Source organism: Coturnix japonica, chromosome 8, assembly GCF_001577835.2.
Source record: "Coturnix japonica isolate 7356 chromosome 8, Coturnix japonica 2.1, whole genome shotgun sequence".
NCBI classification, from domain to species: domain Eukaryota; kingdom Metazoa; phylum Chordata; class Aves; order Galliformes; family Phasianidae; genus Coturnix; species Coturnix japonica.
In genome coordinates, this window is record NC_029523.1 from 13,034,451 (window position 1) to 13,053,095 (window position 18,645).

At 41.9% G+C, this 18,645-nt stretch overlaps 1 protein-coding gene across 2 annotated transcripts in view; it reads right to left on the reverse strand.

Moving 5' to 3' along the window:
- Positions 1–3,703: 3,703 nt before the first annotated feature.
- Positions 3,704–18,645, reverse strand: part of LRRC8D (leucine rich repeat containing 8 VRAC subunit D) — a 45,489-nt gene continuing 30,547 nt past the window's right edge. For both annotated transcript variants that reach the window (XM_015870242.2, XM_015870241.2), the window contains one exon: positions 3,704–8,939. In XM_015870242.2, coding sequence (XP_015725728.1) covers positions 6,367–8,937 — 2,571 coding nt within the window. In that variant the 5' untranslated portion in view covers positions 8,938–8,939 and the 3' untranslated portion in view covers positions 3,704–6,366. The remainder of the gene's footprint in view (positions 8,940–18,645) is intronic.

Here is an 18,645-nt window from a genome sequence, read left to right on the forward strand (position 1 = left end):
GCCCACCTCGATGCAACTCGAGCCAAGTTTGTCCGACTAAATACCCTGAGAGAACTCAGGAGAACAATGGGAGTGATGAGCATTATAAAACAAGCATGCCCAAGCAACATGTGAAGAAAGGCTGAAGAAATGGGTTTTAATATATTGCAGGTAAAAATTCCAAGGGGTGAAAAAGATGCACTTACTGCAAGGGGGGCTGTGATGAAGACAGGCACCAGGTGCTCGCCACACACATTGCAAACAGTGTAAGAAACACCCAGCTCCATTTCCAACAGGCATCAGGGGAAGCCATTAGAACACAAAACAGAATGAGCCCAACTATGGTAGTGATGTTATGGGGGCTGCTTCTCTCAGTGGGCTGCAGTTCCCCATGGCTGTTAAGAACTGGGGCAAACAGGCCCTGTGTGTCCCCCAGCCCTGCAGCACTTCCACGGAGCAGCCCCAGAGCTGGGGAGGGGACCGCAGCCTCCCCGGGGGAATCTCACCTCTGCTTGTGTGGTCATCACCTGCTAGCAGGAGCTGGGAGAATCCCAGTCCCACCCCAAGGGGAAGCTAGAGGCCGAGTTAGAGCACAGAAGTTTCCCTGCAGGGCGCTGCTGGGCACCCAGTCAAGAGCTGCACTGGTGGTAGGGTTCTGGCCATGCTGGTACTGAGCATTAAAGGCTCTGCAGGACTGAGCTTATTGTAGATAACTGGGGCTGCAGTGGGAGGGAAAGGGATGCATACAGGCAGCAGAAACACTGTCACCAGAAGGTCCTGAGAGATGGATGTGCAAAAAGGAAAAAAAAAAACCACTAAAAAACAAAAAAGAGAATGTTAGGGTGCCCAGTGACTGAGCTCACCTTGCAGCAGAAGCAGCAGGCAGGACTCCATATGGTCTAAAACCTCTGAAATCACTTGGGAGTGGATGGTCACTCCATCTCCTCTCAGGACTGTTGATTCCCTTCTTTTTTCTGCATCTCATCCCATTATCAGGATCCCCATTTTCCAAGCACAAGGCTTGGCAGCCTCAGCAGCAGCCTCTTTATGATGCAGCTAGGGGCACGATTTTGCATGGTGTTTCCCAGAAACATATTCAGAGAGGAGCGAGATAAACCCAGCAGCAAGGAGTCCGGTGGGATGCTGTTGCCCCTTCAGCCACCCCCAGCCCAGCTGTTCCAGGGCAGCTCCAGGAATGGGGATCAGCCCGCCTCAGGCTGCAGTGTTTGTTCTAGAGGTGCTACAAAATGCTGGTTCTGAAAAGGTTTTGAAACTCCACTTCTAAAAACCACCTGAAGCTGCAGAACTACCCAGAACTGGTTTCCAGAACAGCAGCATGTTCATGCATTTATTCTTAATGGTCTATGCAACCCAATCCTAATCCATGATTTTGTTGTTTATGGGCACAACGTGTTCGTTTTATGGGAACAGACCTGCTCTGTGCTGGAAGGCTTCCGGCAAGAGACTATGGTGTTAATTTAGAAGATGGCATTCTTCCCAAACAGTCATTATTAAACCAGCAACCCGACGTTACCTCCAGCATCAAGGGGCAGCATGATGTTGGAGGCAAGACAGAACAAAGGTTCTGGCTCCAGCAATTGTAACAGGGCTTTAGGGGTTGTTCTCTTTGGGGCAGGGAGATGCAGCCTGGCCCCCCTCCAGCGCCTGTGGTTTTACTGACCCCCACTTCAGCTGCATTGTGTGGAAGCGCACCGCTGCGGAGCTGCCCCTTCTGCACCCATGCCTGGCTGAATTGCAGGAGCTATTTTCAGCATCTCTCTGCCAGATGTAACATCTCCCATGACTTTTATCGTGGAATGGGTGCTTGTTTGTAATCAGCTTGGAAAATCTGTTACTGAGCTCGATTCCAGAGCTTCATCTTTGCTACAGAAACTCTAACTCAGTGACACAGCCTTCCCGCCCTTTAACAGCATGAGGAATGATTTGCTGTCCTGGGAAACTGGTCACAGCATAAGCCCTCAGGGTTTTGCAACATCAGTGCTCGATGGCACTGGTTTAAGTGCTGAACACACTGTACGAGCACAAGTGGCCAGTCTGAACCGGGAACATTTCTGCTAAAATCACTCATGGTTCAGGGAACCCGACTGTAAGCTAATCAGCGGTTCAGGTGGCAGTTTTGACAACTCACAGCAGTGGACAAGAGGTTAAAGTCAAGGTTAAAAACACAAGATTTTTTCTCAATTCTCTTGTGACTGGTAACATCAAGGACCACCTCTCAGCATGTTCCTAATCAAAACAAAAACAACCAAAAATGATTAATTTAAAGGCCATCACAAAATTTACATCCAAAGAGAGCACCCAGGCTGTGAAGGGCGCTGCTGCCAACCTTTGCCTCGCAGTGAGGCTCACTGGCCATTACAGCACTACACCATGGTTGCAGATGGTCTTACTGTCACTGGGGGATGCAATGTTTCACACTATACCTGTGACAAAACTAGGGCTAACGCACCTGCACAGCTCTTTTCCAAGGAATCTCAAACTCCGGTCCTCTTGAGCTGCTTGGCAATCAACACATTCAGGAAGAAGTCTGTCTCAGTCTGCACTTCTGCAAACAAACACATTTCTTATCTTTTGGTTTGGCCTGAACAGAGCATTAGGAGTCACTGTCTGGCTCATGTTCCAGCTGTGCTGCGTTAACTGGGAGGAGGATTACTGGAATCACCATCACTAACCTGTTGCTAAGTCTTGGCAAATGTTTGGCAGCAGTAAGTTAGGGAACAGTATTTCATTCACACTAGAACACTTCAGCAAATTCCAGTCTTTTATCCTCATCTTTAGTTCCCTCACCGGTTCACATGCCACACACCTGACAGAAGCCTCATTTTTGCATGATCACAAGCTACAGATTTACTCAGTACTGCCAGGTTCCTGCACACAGTTAATTCTCTTGAGAATGGGGAAGGTTTGAAATGTAAAATTGTTCCTGCAAGGCGTAAGGATGGCAGTCAACATCACCACTGTATAGCAGGACCTAATTTGTTAGACCTGGCTTTAAGAACAACAGTTCAACCATTGCCTTCGCATAACTGAAACATCTTTACATTCTGTGTACATGGAATGATGTTAGAAAGAATAGCTATTTCCCTAAGGTTTGTATTAAAACACAGTCCGCTAACTGACATTGGAGAGGGGAGAATGGATCCCCCATGACCAGACATTAACAGTGTAGCAAAGGGGAAGCCCAGATGAGAGGGAGCAGCTCAGGACTGCAAAACCATCTACTTAGCATCAGAGAACTTTTGCTTAGTGCAACATCTTCCAGCCTGCTCAGAATGCAATAGCTCAGTTTGTGCCACAGGGTGCAAGTGTTCCAAAAGGACAACTAACTGGAAAACTGAAGGATCTTCTCAGAATTGTGTTGCAGTGGTGGCAGCAAACAGAATAAGCATCTCCTATTTCCTCTTTTTTAAAGGAACACAAACATATTTTCTTCCAGAGCCACAGGTATACCATACAAAAACCTGCTGGCCATGTAAAAATGGTGGTACCTCATTTAAATTATGTATGTGAAGAAACAATCCCACCCATTTTGATATAACCTGTTTTAGTTAGAAACTATTCCTACAGGATTTACTAGGAATGCCTTATATCTTCTCCTTTAATTTACAGGCACCAGAGAGCAAGTTCAACGAAAGACACTTGAAATCAGAGACTTCACTCTGCAAACGTGTTTTCCCCCCATAAAGAACAGAAAAGAAGAAGATATGAACATCTTATTTATTAAATCAAATAGAAATGCAAAATATGTTTCACATGCCTTACATGGAAAGGAGATGAACTTCCAAGACCTTAAAGCAAGAGTGTGTCAGTTGACAGGCAGGAAACGGGAACATTATAAACAGTCACAGAGAGGAGGAAGGAATGGGGAAGGAGGCGACCTGGGGAAGATGGGCAATTCCTCCCCACACTGAGAAGGTTCTCCTAAAAACAGGAACGGAGCTTCTGCTAAGTAAGCATCACAAGCCTGAAGTTAAAACACGCTTATTTGGAGGAGGTTGCCTAAATGAGTACAATCGGCTAACAACTAATCATACAGGGACCTAATTTATTCATACTGTACTCATATTAAGTGAACATGGGCTTATTTTTTAACAACGGTAGGGACACCAGGAGCATCAGAACATCCAAAAAAGCCTTTTAAAAAAGCAGGATCAGCCTGAGGCTGCGTTCTGTGTGACGCTGCCATTAAATTAAGAGGAAAAAAAAAGAAAAAAAAAGAAAAAAAAAGAAAAAAATAAAAATAGTTCTGAAGGTTTTAATTACTTTGCCATCTTCCAACTCTTCCTCCCTCCTACACACAATTTCTTGGAAACTGAAATGACAGTCAACAGCAAATACAATGCACACACCAATATTATTTTCCACAGTTTTTCTAAGAGTTATTAGTCCAGTAATTTTAAAGTGATCTATGTGCAAAAAAAAAAAATTAACATGTGAAAGAATTTCTTAAAAGCACAACAAAAAAAATCCATCGCAGACTTAACAACTCCTAGTTGAAAAAAATAATAATCATCTGAGAATTAGCACAAATATCTCCCAGTGGAGAAGAGATCAGTAACTGCAAGTGTTATGCCAAACCTGTGCCTTGGTGCTGCACAACTGTCAACATCCCATTTACCAGCAGCTGGCAAGGAGAAAACAGACCGTATCCCAAAAACCCACCGTTCATTAACCAGTCTTCTGATGCACATAAGCATATGGTGTAGGTATGTATTTGGAGACTGCTACCTACAGCTGAGAACAGTCACCCCAATATGACTAATAGTAAATGATTAACAATAAAATGTGCAAGGATCGTAAGAGCAGTATTTAAATTACTTCTGACTGCTCAATGCCCCCAGGCCTAAACTATCCCCTCGTTAATAGTGGTGTAAGTCAGGGCAGCTCTGGTGAAGCTGCAACAGAAATTGCTGTGCATGAGGATTTGTGTGTGAGAAGAACGGTCCCTTGAACGTCAGACTAGTTCAGTCCTGACCGCACTACAATAGGGAATTGTGTTTAAACCATGAGTAATCATGTAATCATCTCCCAGCATAGTACTTCTTTTCTGCACACATGGAATGTAAATGGCCAGGATTTACAACTGATGATTTTGCAGATTTAATGGATTGTATTTCTTTAATGGTTCTGGCAATGTAAGCTCAGTTTAAAAAAAAAAAAAAAAAAGGAAAGAAAAAAAAAACACAACAAAAAACAGCAAAAAAATAACCAACAACCCCAACATCAACAAAATCAACCAAACAAAAAAAATCCCACGCTCACTGCTGTCTGCTTTTTTCTTTATTTGATGACTTATCTGGCACACATTTAGGGTTTTCTAACAGTGCATAAATGTTCAAAAATACCAAATTACCGGGGCTGGGGTAAGGGTACCTACGGTTAAAGTCTATGTGCGGAAGATATGCTACAATAGGTGATAAAGCTAAATCATGTTTGGGTAATTCTAAGTCTCTGTCATTAGTCTGGAAAATAGAGCAGACAACCCTGTTCCTAGGCAAGGGCTGTGAAACAAAACAATCACTGACTCTTGTAAAACATCTCGAGTTTCCCAGATGGAAACTCCAAAGAGAAGCAAAACACCAGCAATTAAGTCACCTGCTGCTTAATGCCTCTCAAAAGTTACCGTACAGAACAGTTCAAATGTCAAAACTATCCCCAGCTTGGAAGGCCAGTGGCACTACATCCCCTCCTACCAGCTCCTGCTACTTGGGACAAAGAAGCCTTAAAGAAGCTGGGGTAGAGGAGCTGTAGAACAGGACAGGTCCTCGCAGCTTTGAGGGAGTCACACTAGGTCATAGACAAATCTCATCCATGAGGCCTTGAGAACGAAGAATGAGGGCAAACACATTTGGCCCCATGCAAGCCATATACCTTAGTGCAGGAAACTGGTGGCTTCATTTGCTGAGAATGGCTAAACCCTAACAACACACCAACGTGTGTTTCAAGTGCTGTTAGAACCATCCCATATACAACACTTATCTTTGTTTTTCCTCCCACAATGCACTAAAGTAAATCCAGACCTTAAAGAATAACTTGCATAGTAAGAAAAGGTCATCAATTTAATCATTTACTTTAAGCAGGCAAGCAAATTTGTAAACATTCAAAAGCGGCAGCATCCAAGTTACAAACAATTTAAGGAAAAAAAAGAATTGAGATTATTAAGGTTCTTTTTATCCTCCCGGAAATTTTGGAAATAATCTTTTCAAAACACTGCAAACATTGAACACTCGGTTACATCTCTTATAATCCCACTAGTAGCCTTGCCTTCCAAGGAATTCTGCTTTCTAAAGACGCACGGTCTCACAATAGCCACACTTTTTAGCATTCGCTGTTTGGAAGTTAGCTACTCAAGCATTTCACCTCAGCTTAAATCCCATTAGCAAAGGGAATGCTTGTGTCTTGGTTCAATACCTCTTTAACTTCCAAGGGCAAAGTGTCAAAGAGGTGATCTTCCACGACAAGCCCACTTTTCCTGAGAAGCTGACACTGCCCCAGCGTGGCTGGCAGACGGTCTAAGCAGTTTCCCTTCAGTTCCAGATGAGTCAGCTGCAACAGTTGACCAACTTTATCTGGGATTGAGGTAATACAGTTTTGTCCCAGACTCAAAGTCCTCAATTTAACACATTTAAACAACTGTTTTGGCAAAACGTCGACTTTGTTTCCTGTGATGTGAAAATGCTGCAGATTTTGAAGCAAACTTATTTCCACTGGAATCATTGCAATTGAGTTGTAGCTTACATCTAAACATCTAAGTTTCTGTAAACTGAACACTGCGGCTGGTAAGGATTCGAGTTTGTTATTGGAGAGGTAAAGAGACTCTAAGTTCTTTACATGGGTAATGGAGGAAGGAATGTTGACTATTTTATTGTGCCACAGCTTTAAACAAGTCAATCTTTTTAAGTGCTGGAAACTGATGATTTCTTCAATTGTGCGTATGCTATTTGATTTTAAATCCAGTTCCTGTAAGTTAGAGAGGCTAAAGATGGCATGGGGAATTCTCTCCAGTTCACAGTTCTGCAGTTCCAATTCCGCAACATTCATCATCTTCTTAAGGCTATTCAGTACCACGAGCTTAGTGCCGTCATTATGAATGACCAGTTTTGTCAGATGCGGTGCCACATCTGTGATATTGGGGGGGATTTTGGTCAAATTGCTCTTCACGTGGAGAATTTTAAGGTGTCTCAACTCTCTAAGAGACTCAAGCCCTATCATTTTATTGTTTTCAGAGTTCAAGTTGCCTATCAAGTACAGTTCACGGAGGTTTTTGAGCAAATACACCCACGCAGGAATTTCTGCGACATCTGTGAATTTCACATAAAGGCATCTCAAATGGTCCCGGAGGAAGCTGAAGGCAGTCTGCTCGACCTTCGCAGGGCAGTGGCACAGATGAAGCTCCTGAAGATTTGTCATCTGGGAGATTTTTGCTGGGATTTTCGCTTCAGGAATCAGCTCCAGTTTTAACACATCCAGATCCGTCAGATCAAAGACTGCATCAGGGACCCCCGACAGCATAAAAAGGTGCAACTCTTGCTTATCCTGGGCATTGCGGGACACGTGTTGCCGCAGCTTTTCAAAAGTCCATTCGTGGTTTAAACTAATTTCACGTAGTTTGTTCTCACTTACCTCTGACAAGAAGACACCAAACCTTTTAGAATAAAGCTGGTCATACTGATCCACCATATGCAAAAGAAAAGCAAAGTCATTTTTCACATCGGGAATATCACTGAAACTACTTTCTTCTCTGACCTTTTCAAAGGAATATTCTTTTAAGGGTATTCGGAACAGCCAGAAGAGTGTGTAGAGACAGATAAAACCATAGACACAAATGAGAGAAATATAGCTGATAAGCAACTTCTTCAACATGTAAGCCATGTTGTGCGTACATTCAAACTGCGTGTAGCCAATCAGGTGTTCCACTTTCGGGTTGCAGATGTGTTCAAAACTAATGGTGTTGACAAAGTTTGCAGTATAGCAGAGAATAAATATGAACTTGAAAGTCTTGATGATAGTCTGGCCAACGTACAGTTTGTAAATCAGATCACTGTCCTCCACATGAGCCCGGAACTTACGGACTTTCTCAAACAGAGCTTTGGCTTGTTCTCCATCTTTTTTATCTAAAATAGTGACACTGGGAACTTCAATCATTGGCTTGTCAGCTGAAAATTTGAAGCCAGACTTTGTTATCATAGGAGTGCTGGCACTTGGGCTTCCTTCATCACTGCTAGTGGAAACGTACTTGGGCAGGGACTGGGCACCAGTTAACCTCTGTTTGTTCTCCTCAGAGTCCTCACATGCGGTTTCAGACAGTGCTTTTGTAGTCCAGGGGGACTCAAAGCACTTCCCTAATATGGAAACAAAATGCTCAATTTTTGAGCAGGTCTTGGGATATTTGAACCAAAAATTGCTACTGACTATTAAAATAATGGTATGGATGAGAACAAGATAGGGAAAATACTTTGAATACCAAGGAAGAGCCAAATGATAGCACATCTGGTTAATAAATACATATTGCTGAAAATCCAAATTTGTTTTACGGCCTGTAGAATCCTTCTGCACCTTCTTCGGCTCCTGGCTTGATTCAGTGGGTTGATACTGAGGAGAGGTAGCTCTGCTCAGAGGTACATCAGGTGTTACAGTAGGGGCACTTCCAAAAGAAACCGTTCTCATTGATGCTTCTTCTCCTTGACCAGTGGTTGTTTCAACAGTGGTAAAGTCAGCCTTCCCTGATGTGCTGGGTTGTGCTTTTGAGTTTACAGTAGACTGCAAAACTGGCAAGCAGACCACTTGGTCTTTGGTCAGTTGCATGGTTCCAGCAAAAATGGCAACCATTAACATCACGACCGCTAGATAATCCATAAACACATCCCACCATGGTTTCAAGATACGATAGGTTGGCTGGATGTCATTGAGCGATGCAACTTCTGCAAGGGTAAACATTCCTACAAGAAAACAAAAATGAAACCAGTGAGTAGGTTACTTTCCCATTTGAAAAACAATCACACCATGGATATACAAGTCCTCAAAAGACGTATGTTTTCATTATAGTTTGTTGGATATCACACGTTGTCTATTGTTTCACTCAACAGGGTTCTCACAAGGGATACGTACGGAAATGACTCATTATTTTAGCATCAAAACAGAAAGATTCTCACTTCAGGCCAGATGACATTTATGTAGACTTCACCCTTCACAGTACAAGCACCAAGGCCCGGTCTGTGCAACTGAAAAGATCCATAACTGATATACACTAGCAACAAAAGGAAAAAAGTGACTACATTGCATAAAATCTGACTCTGTAAAAATGACTGATTGAGTCTTCGAAAATGTGAAATTCACTATTAACTGTTTTTGTATGAGATCACAGCAGACTGCATAAAGATGCATCAGATTCATTACTTATAACTTACAGCACACCAGTTTTTACAGACTTGCACAGCACAAATCCTAAACAACAGCATCACGATGGCCATGAATATGCAAGACCATGGTCTCATTATTTCCAGCACGCATTTCTTACTGTTACAGACCCTAGCAAGGAACTCACAATGCAGGCACCACCTCAACCATAGGGTAGGTCCCCCACTCCAGCCCCCCACTATCCTCTCTGCATAACATGAGCTACAAACTCCTGCTTGCCTTCACATCTCCCAGCGCTTACCTAGATGGAGTCAGAGCAGATTAGTTCAGAACTGCTACCCAGAACATTCAGCAGTCAGGTAACAACAGTGTGTGGAAGAACAGCATGAGCCATTTGTGCTAATGTGAACAGACATTTCGAAGGGCCCTCCTTGCACTGAAGGCACAACAGCTGCCTGCCCAGGACAGGTGAACACAAACAGCCACTTCTTGCATGGATGCTTTTATCATGCAAGCCATTCAGAAGAGATGCTCTGAGATCTCATGCTGCTTTCCCTGTGGGCTCATCCACCTTGCCATCCACACGAATTTCCCCTCCACTCAGATGCTCAAGCATCAACACAAGTGCCAACACAGAAAGGACCAGACATGCTTGCTGACTACAGGAACTCCTCTCACCAAATGAAAGAGATTTTTTTTTGCTTTTGCCATGAGAACATCTGGCTTAAAGCACTGCAATCCAACCACTGCATCCTTGTCTGCTCCAAGCAGTCAAAGCAATGTAGAAGAAACAAGTCCTAATTCATCTAGAATTGGGAAGAACTGGAAGAGCAGTTTTAAAAAGCTAAAAATTGCCTGTCAGACCTCTGTTGTACACAAAACTATTTCAAAAAAAGTTTAGAGCTTGTGCAATCCTCTTCGTGAGGCTGTAGTCAGCATAATGTAACAGGAGCTTTACACTCAAACACCATATCCATTGCTCTGAGCATATATTCTCTTTCAAGTTACTGATGTCAAAATAGTTCTTCTGTGGGTGAAGATTTTCAGTTACAAAAGACATTAGAAATATCCTATGTTGTATTACTGCCTAAAGTTGTGTACATCACAGAAAAGGCAGAGTATTCTGTAGTTATCAAAATCAACTCTGGGATCTGAAAACTGGTTTCCCTCCACACATCTAAAATAGTCACACACTCTGTGCCTTTAAAAACAGAATGCAAACTTCAAGCCTACACACAGTCCAAAGGCATGTTCTGACTGACAAGCTGTAAGCAACTTCGTTATTTTCTCCCTCAAATCCATCATTACATTTATCTATCTTCGATTTTACTACAATACTAACCATAAAAGTTAATTTTTGTTTTGCACTTGCAGTTGCCCAAAAATAGTCAAAATATTAAGAGGTACTCAGAAGAATGGATCCAATCCAGTACCATGTTTTGAGGCTTTCCTTATGCCAATACTGAATTTAGACTATTTTAAGTTTTTATTACCTGTTCTTTGAGCTTGCTAACTGCAGTATTCCTTGGATCTGATATTAAGTCTTTTCATTGCTCATTTTCACCTCCTTTCATGGGTGTTAGATTGGGGCTGGGTTTCATGACCAGCCATAGGAATGGCATAGCTAAGTAAGAGGCAAACTGTTGGAAATGTGGTTGACTGCATGAGCTGTGACTTGCTGTTCTCTATCTTCTCCCCTCACGGCCACTGTGGGCTCCATTCACAACATCAGCACAAAAACTGTAAGCAGGCAACTCAGTAAGTACTAAGGAGATGAAATGCCTGATTTTTTCACAGTAAAAACACATCCTTGTGACTCACAAGGCACCAAACAGACCTTGAGCATCAGCAGAAGGCACAGAGATCTAGACCCAAACTGTGGTTCCTGGAGAGAAGCATCTTTCAATTCCCAATATGGAATGTAGGGACATAGTCTCCTTTTAGAATAGCACATTAGTTCAGTATTAGAAGAAATTTATCTCAAGCCTGTTACAGCACAACATGCAGAGTTGCACGGCTACACAAATTAAGACTTCTACTTTAAGGAAAACAATCTTTCCTCCGAAACCCTTTGTCTCCAGTTCTGTAACCTGGGTGACTCTCTAGGAGAACATCCAGATCCAATACCTCCAGCCAGCCACTGGGGCATCTCTCTTTTGTTTTATATAAGCTAATATAATTGCTCTAAGTGCAACTGCTTCTTACCTACTAAGGAGGAAAAACAAATTCTCAAAGCAGAGAAATCCTATCCCCCTTTCCACTGCTAAAATGAGATTGAGCTCTAAAATTAAAACCACCTTGTTTAGTTTGTATTACAGAAAGAAGCAACTGCAGTGAGAGCTAACCATCAAAATACAATTGTTCTAAGTTACATGCTACGCAAAATCAGCAAGGGTGACAATGAAGTTCATAAGTCACGCTTTCATTAATCATAAGGAAAAGCAATAATAGAACTCAGAATGTGATTAACCTATTGAATTTTTCTAACTTATTTCAGAGTATAAAATCTGAAATACAAAGTGAACGTATTGGGGTTATTTCCTAAAAAATATTTCAACCTAAACACATAAATTAGAGGAAAAGGAAGCAGCAGATTGGTATGTCACTCTAATGTTTATCCACATCCTACTTCTTCCTGTACTTACTGATAAAACTTCATCTGTCTGACCCTGTAATTCACTGGCCCTCCCGCTTTAAGAGCATCTTTAAAGTTAAAGCAAATTCAAAGTTAAAACAAACAAATAAAAACAGAATCACAGCACATTTCACTCTCAGGTTCCCAAGACTCTGAACAAGAGCACTTTGTCTCAAGAAACAAGATTCTTGAATGAGCTTTGTCACCGCGACTGGTCAAGAATTCAAGAATAATAATAAAAAATAAATAAATAACAAAACAAAACCAACACACTTCTAGTTATAAAGAAAAAAATAGTGCCCTGTCCAAAATCATTTGCTTCCTTCCCACAGGAAATCTTAGAGAAGAAAAGTTTTCCCATAACTGAAAGGCTTTGCTTTCATGCTTTTGATCAAGTCACCATAGAGCTCTACTTATTTCCTCTGTATATTTTACTCTCTTCCTACCAACCATTCCTACTTCCTTTGCTTTTCTACTTCTGCAGTATCCTACAAAGACAGCTGGGCCTGGATGTGCCACAAACACAGTATGAACTGCCTCCAGCCAGAGGCAGCGAGCACCAGCAGATCCACAGACAAGCTGCAACCACTGCCACCATGGCACCATCCTGTCTGTTCGTCTCACAGAGACAAGTGGAAGGAGCCCCAGAGTCTTCATAATGTAATGCCTCACACAAAGAACTAAATGAATGTATCCTGCACATACAGCATCTGCCCTGGTTATCTATTTTATACTTCAGGCTATGCAAATTGCTATGGGAAGAGTTACATGACTTAAAACTAACAGCGCTTCAACCCAAAGGTAGAACTTCAGAGATGGTGTACCACTACACGATGCCCTGTGTGCATCATTAGTGATAACTGAATAAAGAGAATGCAATAAAAGGCAAAGGAGGTTCTCAGCAACAGAACAAGAATTTCACAATGCCTTTTAAATGTGTGAAATGTATACACTCACATGTAAGGAGAAATATGCTGCTGTTATTTGATAGTTGCATGATTAAGGAGGAGGACGGATTAGCACCATTCAACACATGGAGAAATAAAAGAACAAGAAAAACCACCACCAACACATCCCCTCCACTTCTTCACCCCACTGTCCAAATTGCACAATTATAATTTTGGACTTTGACTGAAACAGAATATATCATCTGTCTGATATAGACTGTAAATCATTTCCACAACTGGAAATTGTCATCTTTACGTAAAATACTGACCAGATCAACAGTTATTCGGTAAATGAACAAGTAACAAAACACGATTCCTCTCAGGCTGCACATACACATTAGGCCTCAGTACGCTGGAGACAGAAATTCTCACTTTAGAGAACTAGTTTCAAATTAGTACCCATTTACAAAAATATGATTCATTTTTGGTTTTTTTGTTGGTTTTTTTTTTTTAAAATCTTCAAAAATTCTGCCCATCGAAGCTGGTTGTATAACACTCTAACCTACTTTTGGATGCTGCTATTTAAGTGTTTATACTCAATCTTCCTTGTTTATCAGCTCTTTGGAAGTCTAGTGCTATACATCACTCCTACACAGATGGTTTTGTAATCAATGTGGTATTTGAAAAGCAGTATTACCAGCCATAATTTCCCTAACAATAAACTCTCAAATCATACCTCAGTCTTTCCTCATTACCAATCACCAGGTCTGTTTAAGGATGACTTTCAAGACAGAAGTCCAACACTGCACTGCTGAGTAGTTCCTAAAAGCACCCAAAGGCCATTAACACAATTAAGTTGGCAATTGCCACGTATGAGTTCCGTTTCCACAGAGCACATAAAATGAACCACTTCCCACTCAGCCTGCTGTGCTATTCCTGAACAGGTCTTCTAAGAGAGGAGCTGCTTTTACCAAAAGTGCAAGCTTACGTTTTGAGTCACATTTATCTCAAGGCTTCTGGATGCAGATGAGGGGCTCTGCCTCTTCAGAATATGATTAGTCAGTTGCCGACCTTGAAAAGCTCAGAGAGATCCCAAGGTGAACATCCAGCAACACTGAGCTCCTTGCTCACGTGTTAGTAGCATCAGAAACCACAAAGGCTCTGAGAGAGGAGCCGGGAAAAGGAAATGAGCAGATAATAAGAGTGGTCCTCAAGCATCCCTCTGCATAGCCAGTGAAGAGCTTGCCTCAACAAGTTGGTATACAGCTCAGGTCTGACAATTACATGTACTCTTACCATTCTACAGCAAATCACCTAGCAGGGCAACAGGCAGGAATCCAGAACTGTCCAACGAAGGTTGGACCCAGCAGGAACTTATGCTTTTCATGTCTGCAAGCAACAGTCCTTGAGCGCACAGAACTTTGATGGGCAATTTCTTCCCTAATGGAGAACATGAATTCTCTGCAGTATACAGTTCTCTATAGAAACTCTAGAGCAGAGTAACAAATGGGCCTTGAGGATGAAGGCAAAACTATGCCTTAGCATAGCTGCATACACCCACACCAAACCTAGCTTGCAGCTAGTAGCACCACTGCTCACATGATACCAGGAATTCAACAAGATGCAAAATCAAAAAGGACATCTGGTAATTCCACCCTCCTTTTACCTAAGGCTGATACATCACCAGTGATGGAGACAGTGACAGATAGGCAGGGATCAAACTTGAAAAAGCATTTTCTCTTTTACCTAAAAACAAGAACAGTGAGCAGATGCTTCCTATCTCAGTTCACAAATTCTTAACACGTAGCCAAGCTAGTAATCCCAACAAGACAGCTTAACTTGTGCACACAAAACTCAGTTTAACAAAAAGCACTTCTATTCAAATGCAATTCAAAGTTTTGATTTAACCTGTGCCAATATGGACATAAAACGTAACAATTACACAACACAGACCATAACGGCTGCTTGCACTTCAGTGTTAAATGTTTAATTCCTTTGTCCTTTCAAAATCTGCTGTCCTCATATCTTGTCAGTGACGTTTCTGCAGTTTTCCCGACAAACATCAGAAGTGCAGGAACACAGCAAACATCTGGCGCTTCTACTGGCCAGAGCACATTGGGAATTTATCAAGATGCAGAAGCAAACTACACCAAAATAAAAGCACATCTTGTGATTCCAGCCCCTACAGACCACTTTCAGTCACAAAAAAAATCATTACAAGAATTGGGAGGGAAAGAGACAAAAATTATAATGAAATCTTAATTTTAGCTTATAAATCTGAAAGACAAAACAAATCAATACATTAAATTTGCTTTTACATATGTATGTCCTTGCGGCTACAAAGATTGTTATATAAAATTGCTCGATGTCAGGTAGAAACAGCACTCTGTGACTCATGCAATTCCTCTGAAAAATATTCTTTTCTGGTCTGCAGCCACACACACTGCCAGTCTGTCTCATCTTGTTCTGGATTTCGCCAGGAACTGGGGCAACTTCAAAAGCTGCAAGAAATTAAACTTGGCATTGAGCTGCTCCTTTGGTGTTTTTAAGCCACAGCCTGTGAAGATACAAATCTTACTACAGAAGATATTAGTACTTTTAACTACACACCCAAAACTTACAGAGAGAAAGAGAAGGAACGCCTACCAAAGAAAACAAAACGCATCACTGATGTTCATGCTGCTGCAGGCTTTAAAAGCCCCTCTTCAGAGGGGAGCAACCCCTCCACTCTAACTCATAGCACCTCAGCGTCTAGATTTACTTCATTTCCAAACCACATTTCCATCAGAATGTAAGCAGGTTTACTGAGTAACTAACACCAGTTATTATGAATGAATACTTTCCTTCTTTTTACTTCTAATGGATGTGCCAGTGACCTTGCACTCGAACATTTACAACACCTTCACAGACATCCAGAGCCAAGAGCAGACAAAAAGTTCCTTTAACGAAAGCACAGAGTCCATTGTTGCCTACCTGAGCTAGTTCATCTCTGTAGACAGAAAAGCAAACACTGTGACTCTCACCAGTTTACATATTAAACAAAACTTTCATATATGATTTGCACACACATGAAGTACTGTAGTTAAAGTGCCCACACTGGCACTTTCTATTAGCAAGAATTTATGTAGGAGAGGGTCACACTTAAATTAAACTAAAAAAAAACAAACAACTGAAACAAAGGCAAATTAAAACACATGGACACAAAAGCACTCAGTAACACAAAAAGCTGCATGTAACACCAGTCTCCTACTCGCATATCAGAGTTCCTCAGTTCCTGCCAAGATCTGTGCGAAGGTGTGCCAGCTCAGCTGAGAACCAGGATACAAAAGCACATTTAACAGGACAAAATACAGACTATGTTAATACTTAAACATCACGCAGCTTCTTTTCTCCCCTGGGAGAAGCGACTTCCTCACTCAAGCCCAGGAGTAGCTGTAAAGCCACGTCACACCAAGTACTCTGGACAACCACTGAGCAGCCTCTGACCCTGCTCCCCCCACACTGCAGCCCCCATCCGATCCCCCAGGCAGACACCCGACAGCAGCAGATAGGCTGCTCCATCCCTACCTACTCTCTATCAAGCAAATAAATCTTCTGTGCTTCAGACGTACCGGTCAGATGGGTAACAACGGTGATTTCTTGTGTAAGAACTTTAACAAGAGATGAATTGTGACTTATTAATGTCTTCACATTCCTGCCAAGCTTCCAATAGCTGAAACTTCAGTGCTTTCATGCCAGGACAAAATGCCTTCAGCTCCATTTATCCTCCTAGAGATTTAAGATTACTATATTTCTTTTCCCTCGACTAAACTTAAGCTCCTTTCTGTAAGAAGTAAGCTATTTACTTAAGTCCATTTAGTCCCATAATTGTTTGGTTCAGGGTGTGTACTTCAGTCTCAGTACTTGAATATAAAAATAAGAATTACACTACCACACATCACCTGGAGGCTGTCACTTTGAAATTTTGCTAATGGATTCAGAACACCTCCTTTCTTCTTATGCTGGATTTTCTTCAAATCCCATTCAAAACATTGCCTTAAACACAGAAATAAAAGTTTCAAAGGACACGTAGACTGTCTTTCTTGAGACTGCAGCATACCCACAAGCAAGCTTCCAGCTCTGCAAAAGGGCTTAGTAAAGCTCAACTGTGTTGCCTGCTGCCAATCACCAGCACCAACATACCCAATTCAGCCTCCAATTTAAATATTTACTATTGCTAAGTTTATATTATGGTTTGACCCAAATGCTCCAGCTGGAATTGTAACCTCTGCACCGAGGGCTCTCCAGCAGCGAGTGGGCAGACAACCCTTGCCCCAGAAGTCTTACAATCTAAAAGTGATTATTTGTTAGGCGATGACAAGCATGTTCAAGGCTGTAAAATTCAAAGCAAGAAAACAAAAACCACCAGGCTTCCAAAAAAAAAAAAAAAAAAAAAAAGGCGGAATAACAATGTTATTAAAAATAAAGGCAATCTTAATATTTAATGCACTATCTTTGAAAAGGCTTAACGTCATTATCCAGACAAACCTGTTTATAGTTACAAATTTCCTCTATACTTAGCCACCCTCCTTTCTACTGGCTTGAAGATGATGCTATCTCAAGAAAAAGGCATTAAGTGTAAAAATTCTTGAAACCTACCTTTTTCAGTCGCTTCTGCCGTATCAAGGACAACAAAACTTTGAGTACATACTTCAGTTAAACAGCAGAAAGGAGAAATGTGATTCTAGCCAATCTGTGAGTATATCTTACTCCTGCTCCAGCCCCACATCCAGCTACCTGCTCAGCCCAGCACAAGTGAAAGCACCAAGTACATGCCTCCTGGAAAAGATGCCCCACCACAACTCCCGCTTCTTTTCCTGTCCTTAGCACACCCATGACCATACATGCACAATAACATTGGCAGCCGCCTTCAAAACTATCCAGTCACACAGCATCCTATCGACTGACTCCTACAACCGATGTGTAAGCGGGCTGGCTGACCAAATGGGCAACTAATCAGGTCACTAATGTAGCTCTTCATTTTCTGCAGGCAATGCTTTCCCCTCGCCCCAGGTGCTCGATTCCTGAACTAGTTTTGGGCAAATTACTCATCCTTTATAGCAGCACAACTGCTGCTCCCCAGCTGTTCTTGAAATAAAAGCAAAGTAGTCCTCTTGCTGGAGGAAAACACATTAGCCAGGTTTTTGTTGTTGCCACTGTTTCCATACACAGCCCAAGGCAACTTTCTCAGTGAGCCCAGAAGGCTCTGAGCAAGCTTGAGTACACAGCAAGGCAAGCTCATCATACAGTTAGATTCACACTGAGCTGGGAGAAAGGTTCTCTTCCTGCAACTATCAGGAGACACACAGGGGTTACTTCAGCACCCTGTTTGCATCTGAATCAATAACTCAGCAATAAGTAAACTCCAAATGGCCACAAAGTGCCCAGTCAGTGAACTCAATCACATCATTCAAGTAGTCTTAGATATCACCAGATCTATTTCTTATGTTTGACTGGCACTTTTAAAACATGAATTTAGTGAAGAATAACAGGAAAACCAGCCAGTTGCTTTACTTGTATGTTCCTGCCATCTCCTCTTGTACACCCAGATGGCTGCCTGTGAGTTTAGGTATACTGCAATAATAAACATATGACTACATTCCTATAACCATCAGTTGAGAGCTTAGGATTTGTCATGACCAAACCAAACCATGAACAAAACCATCCATTTCATGTATATCACAGTTCTGCAACAACTTGTCTTTGACCAAGAATACAGATATCTTT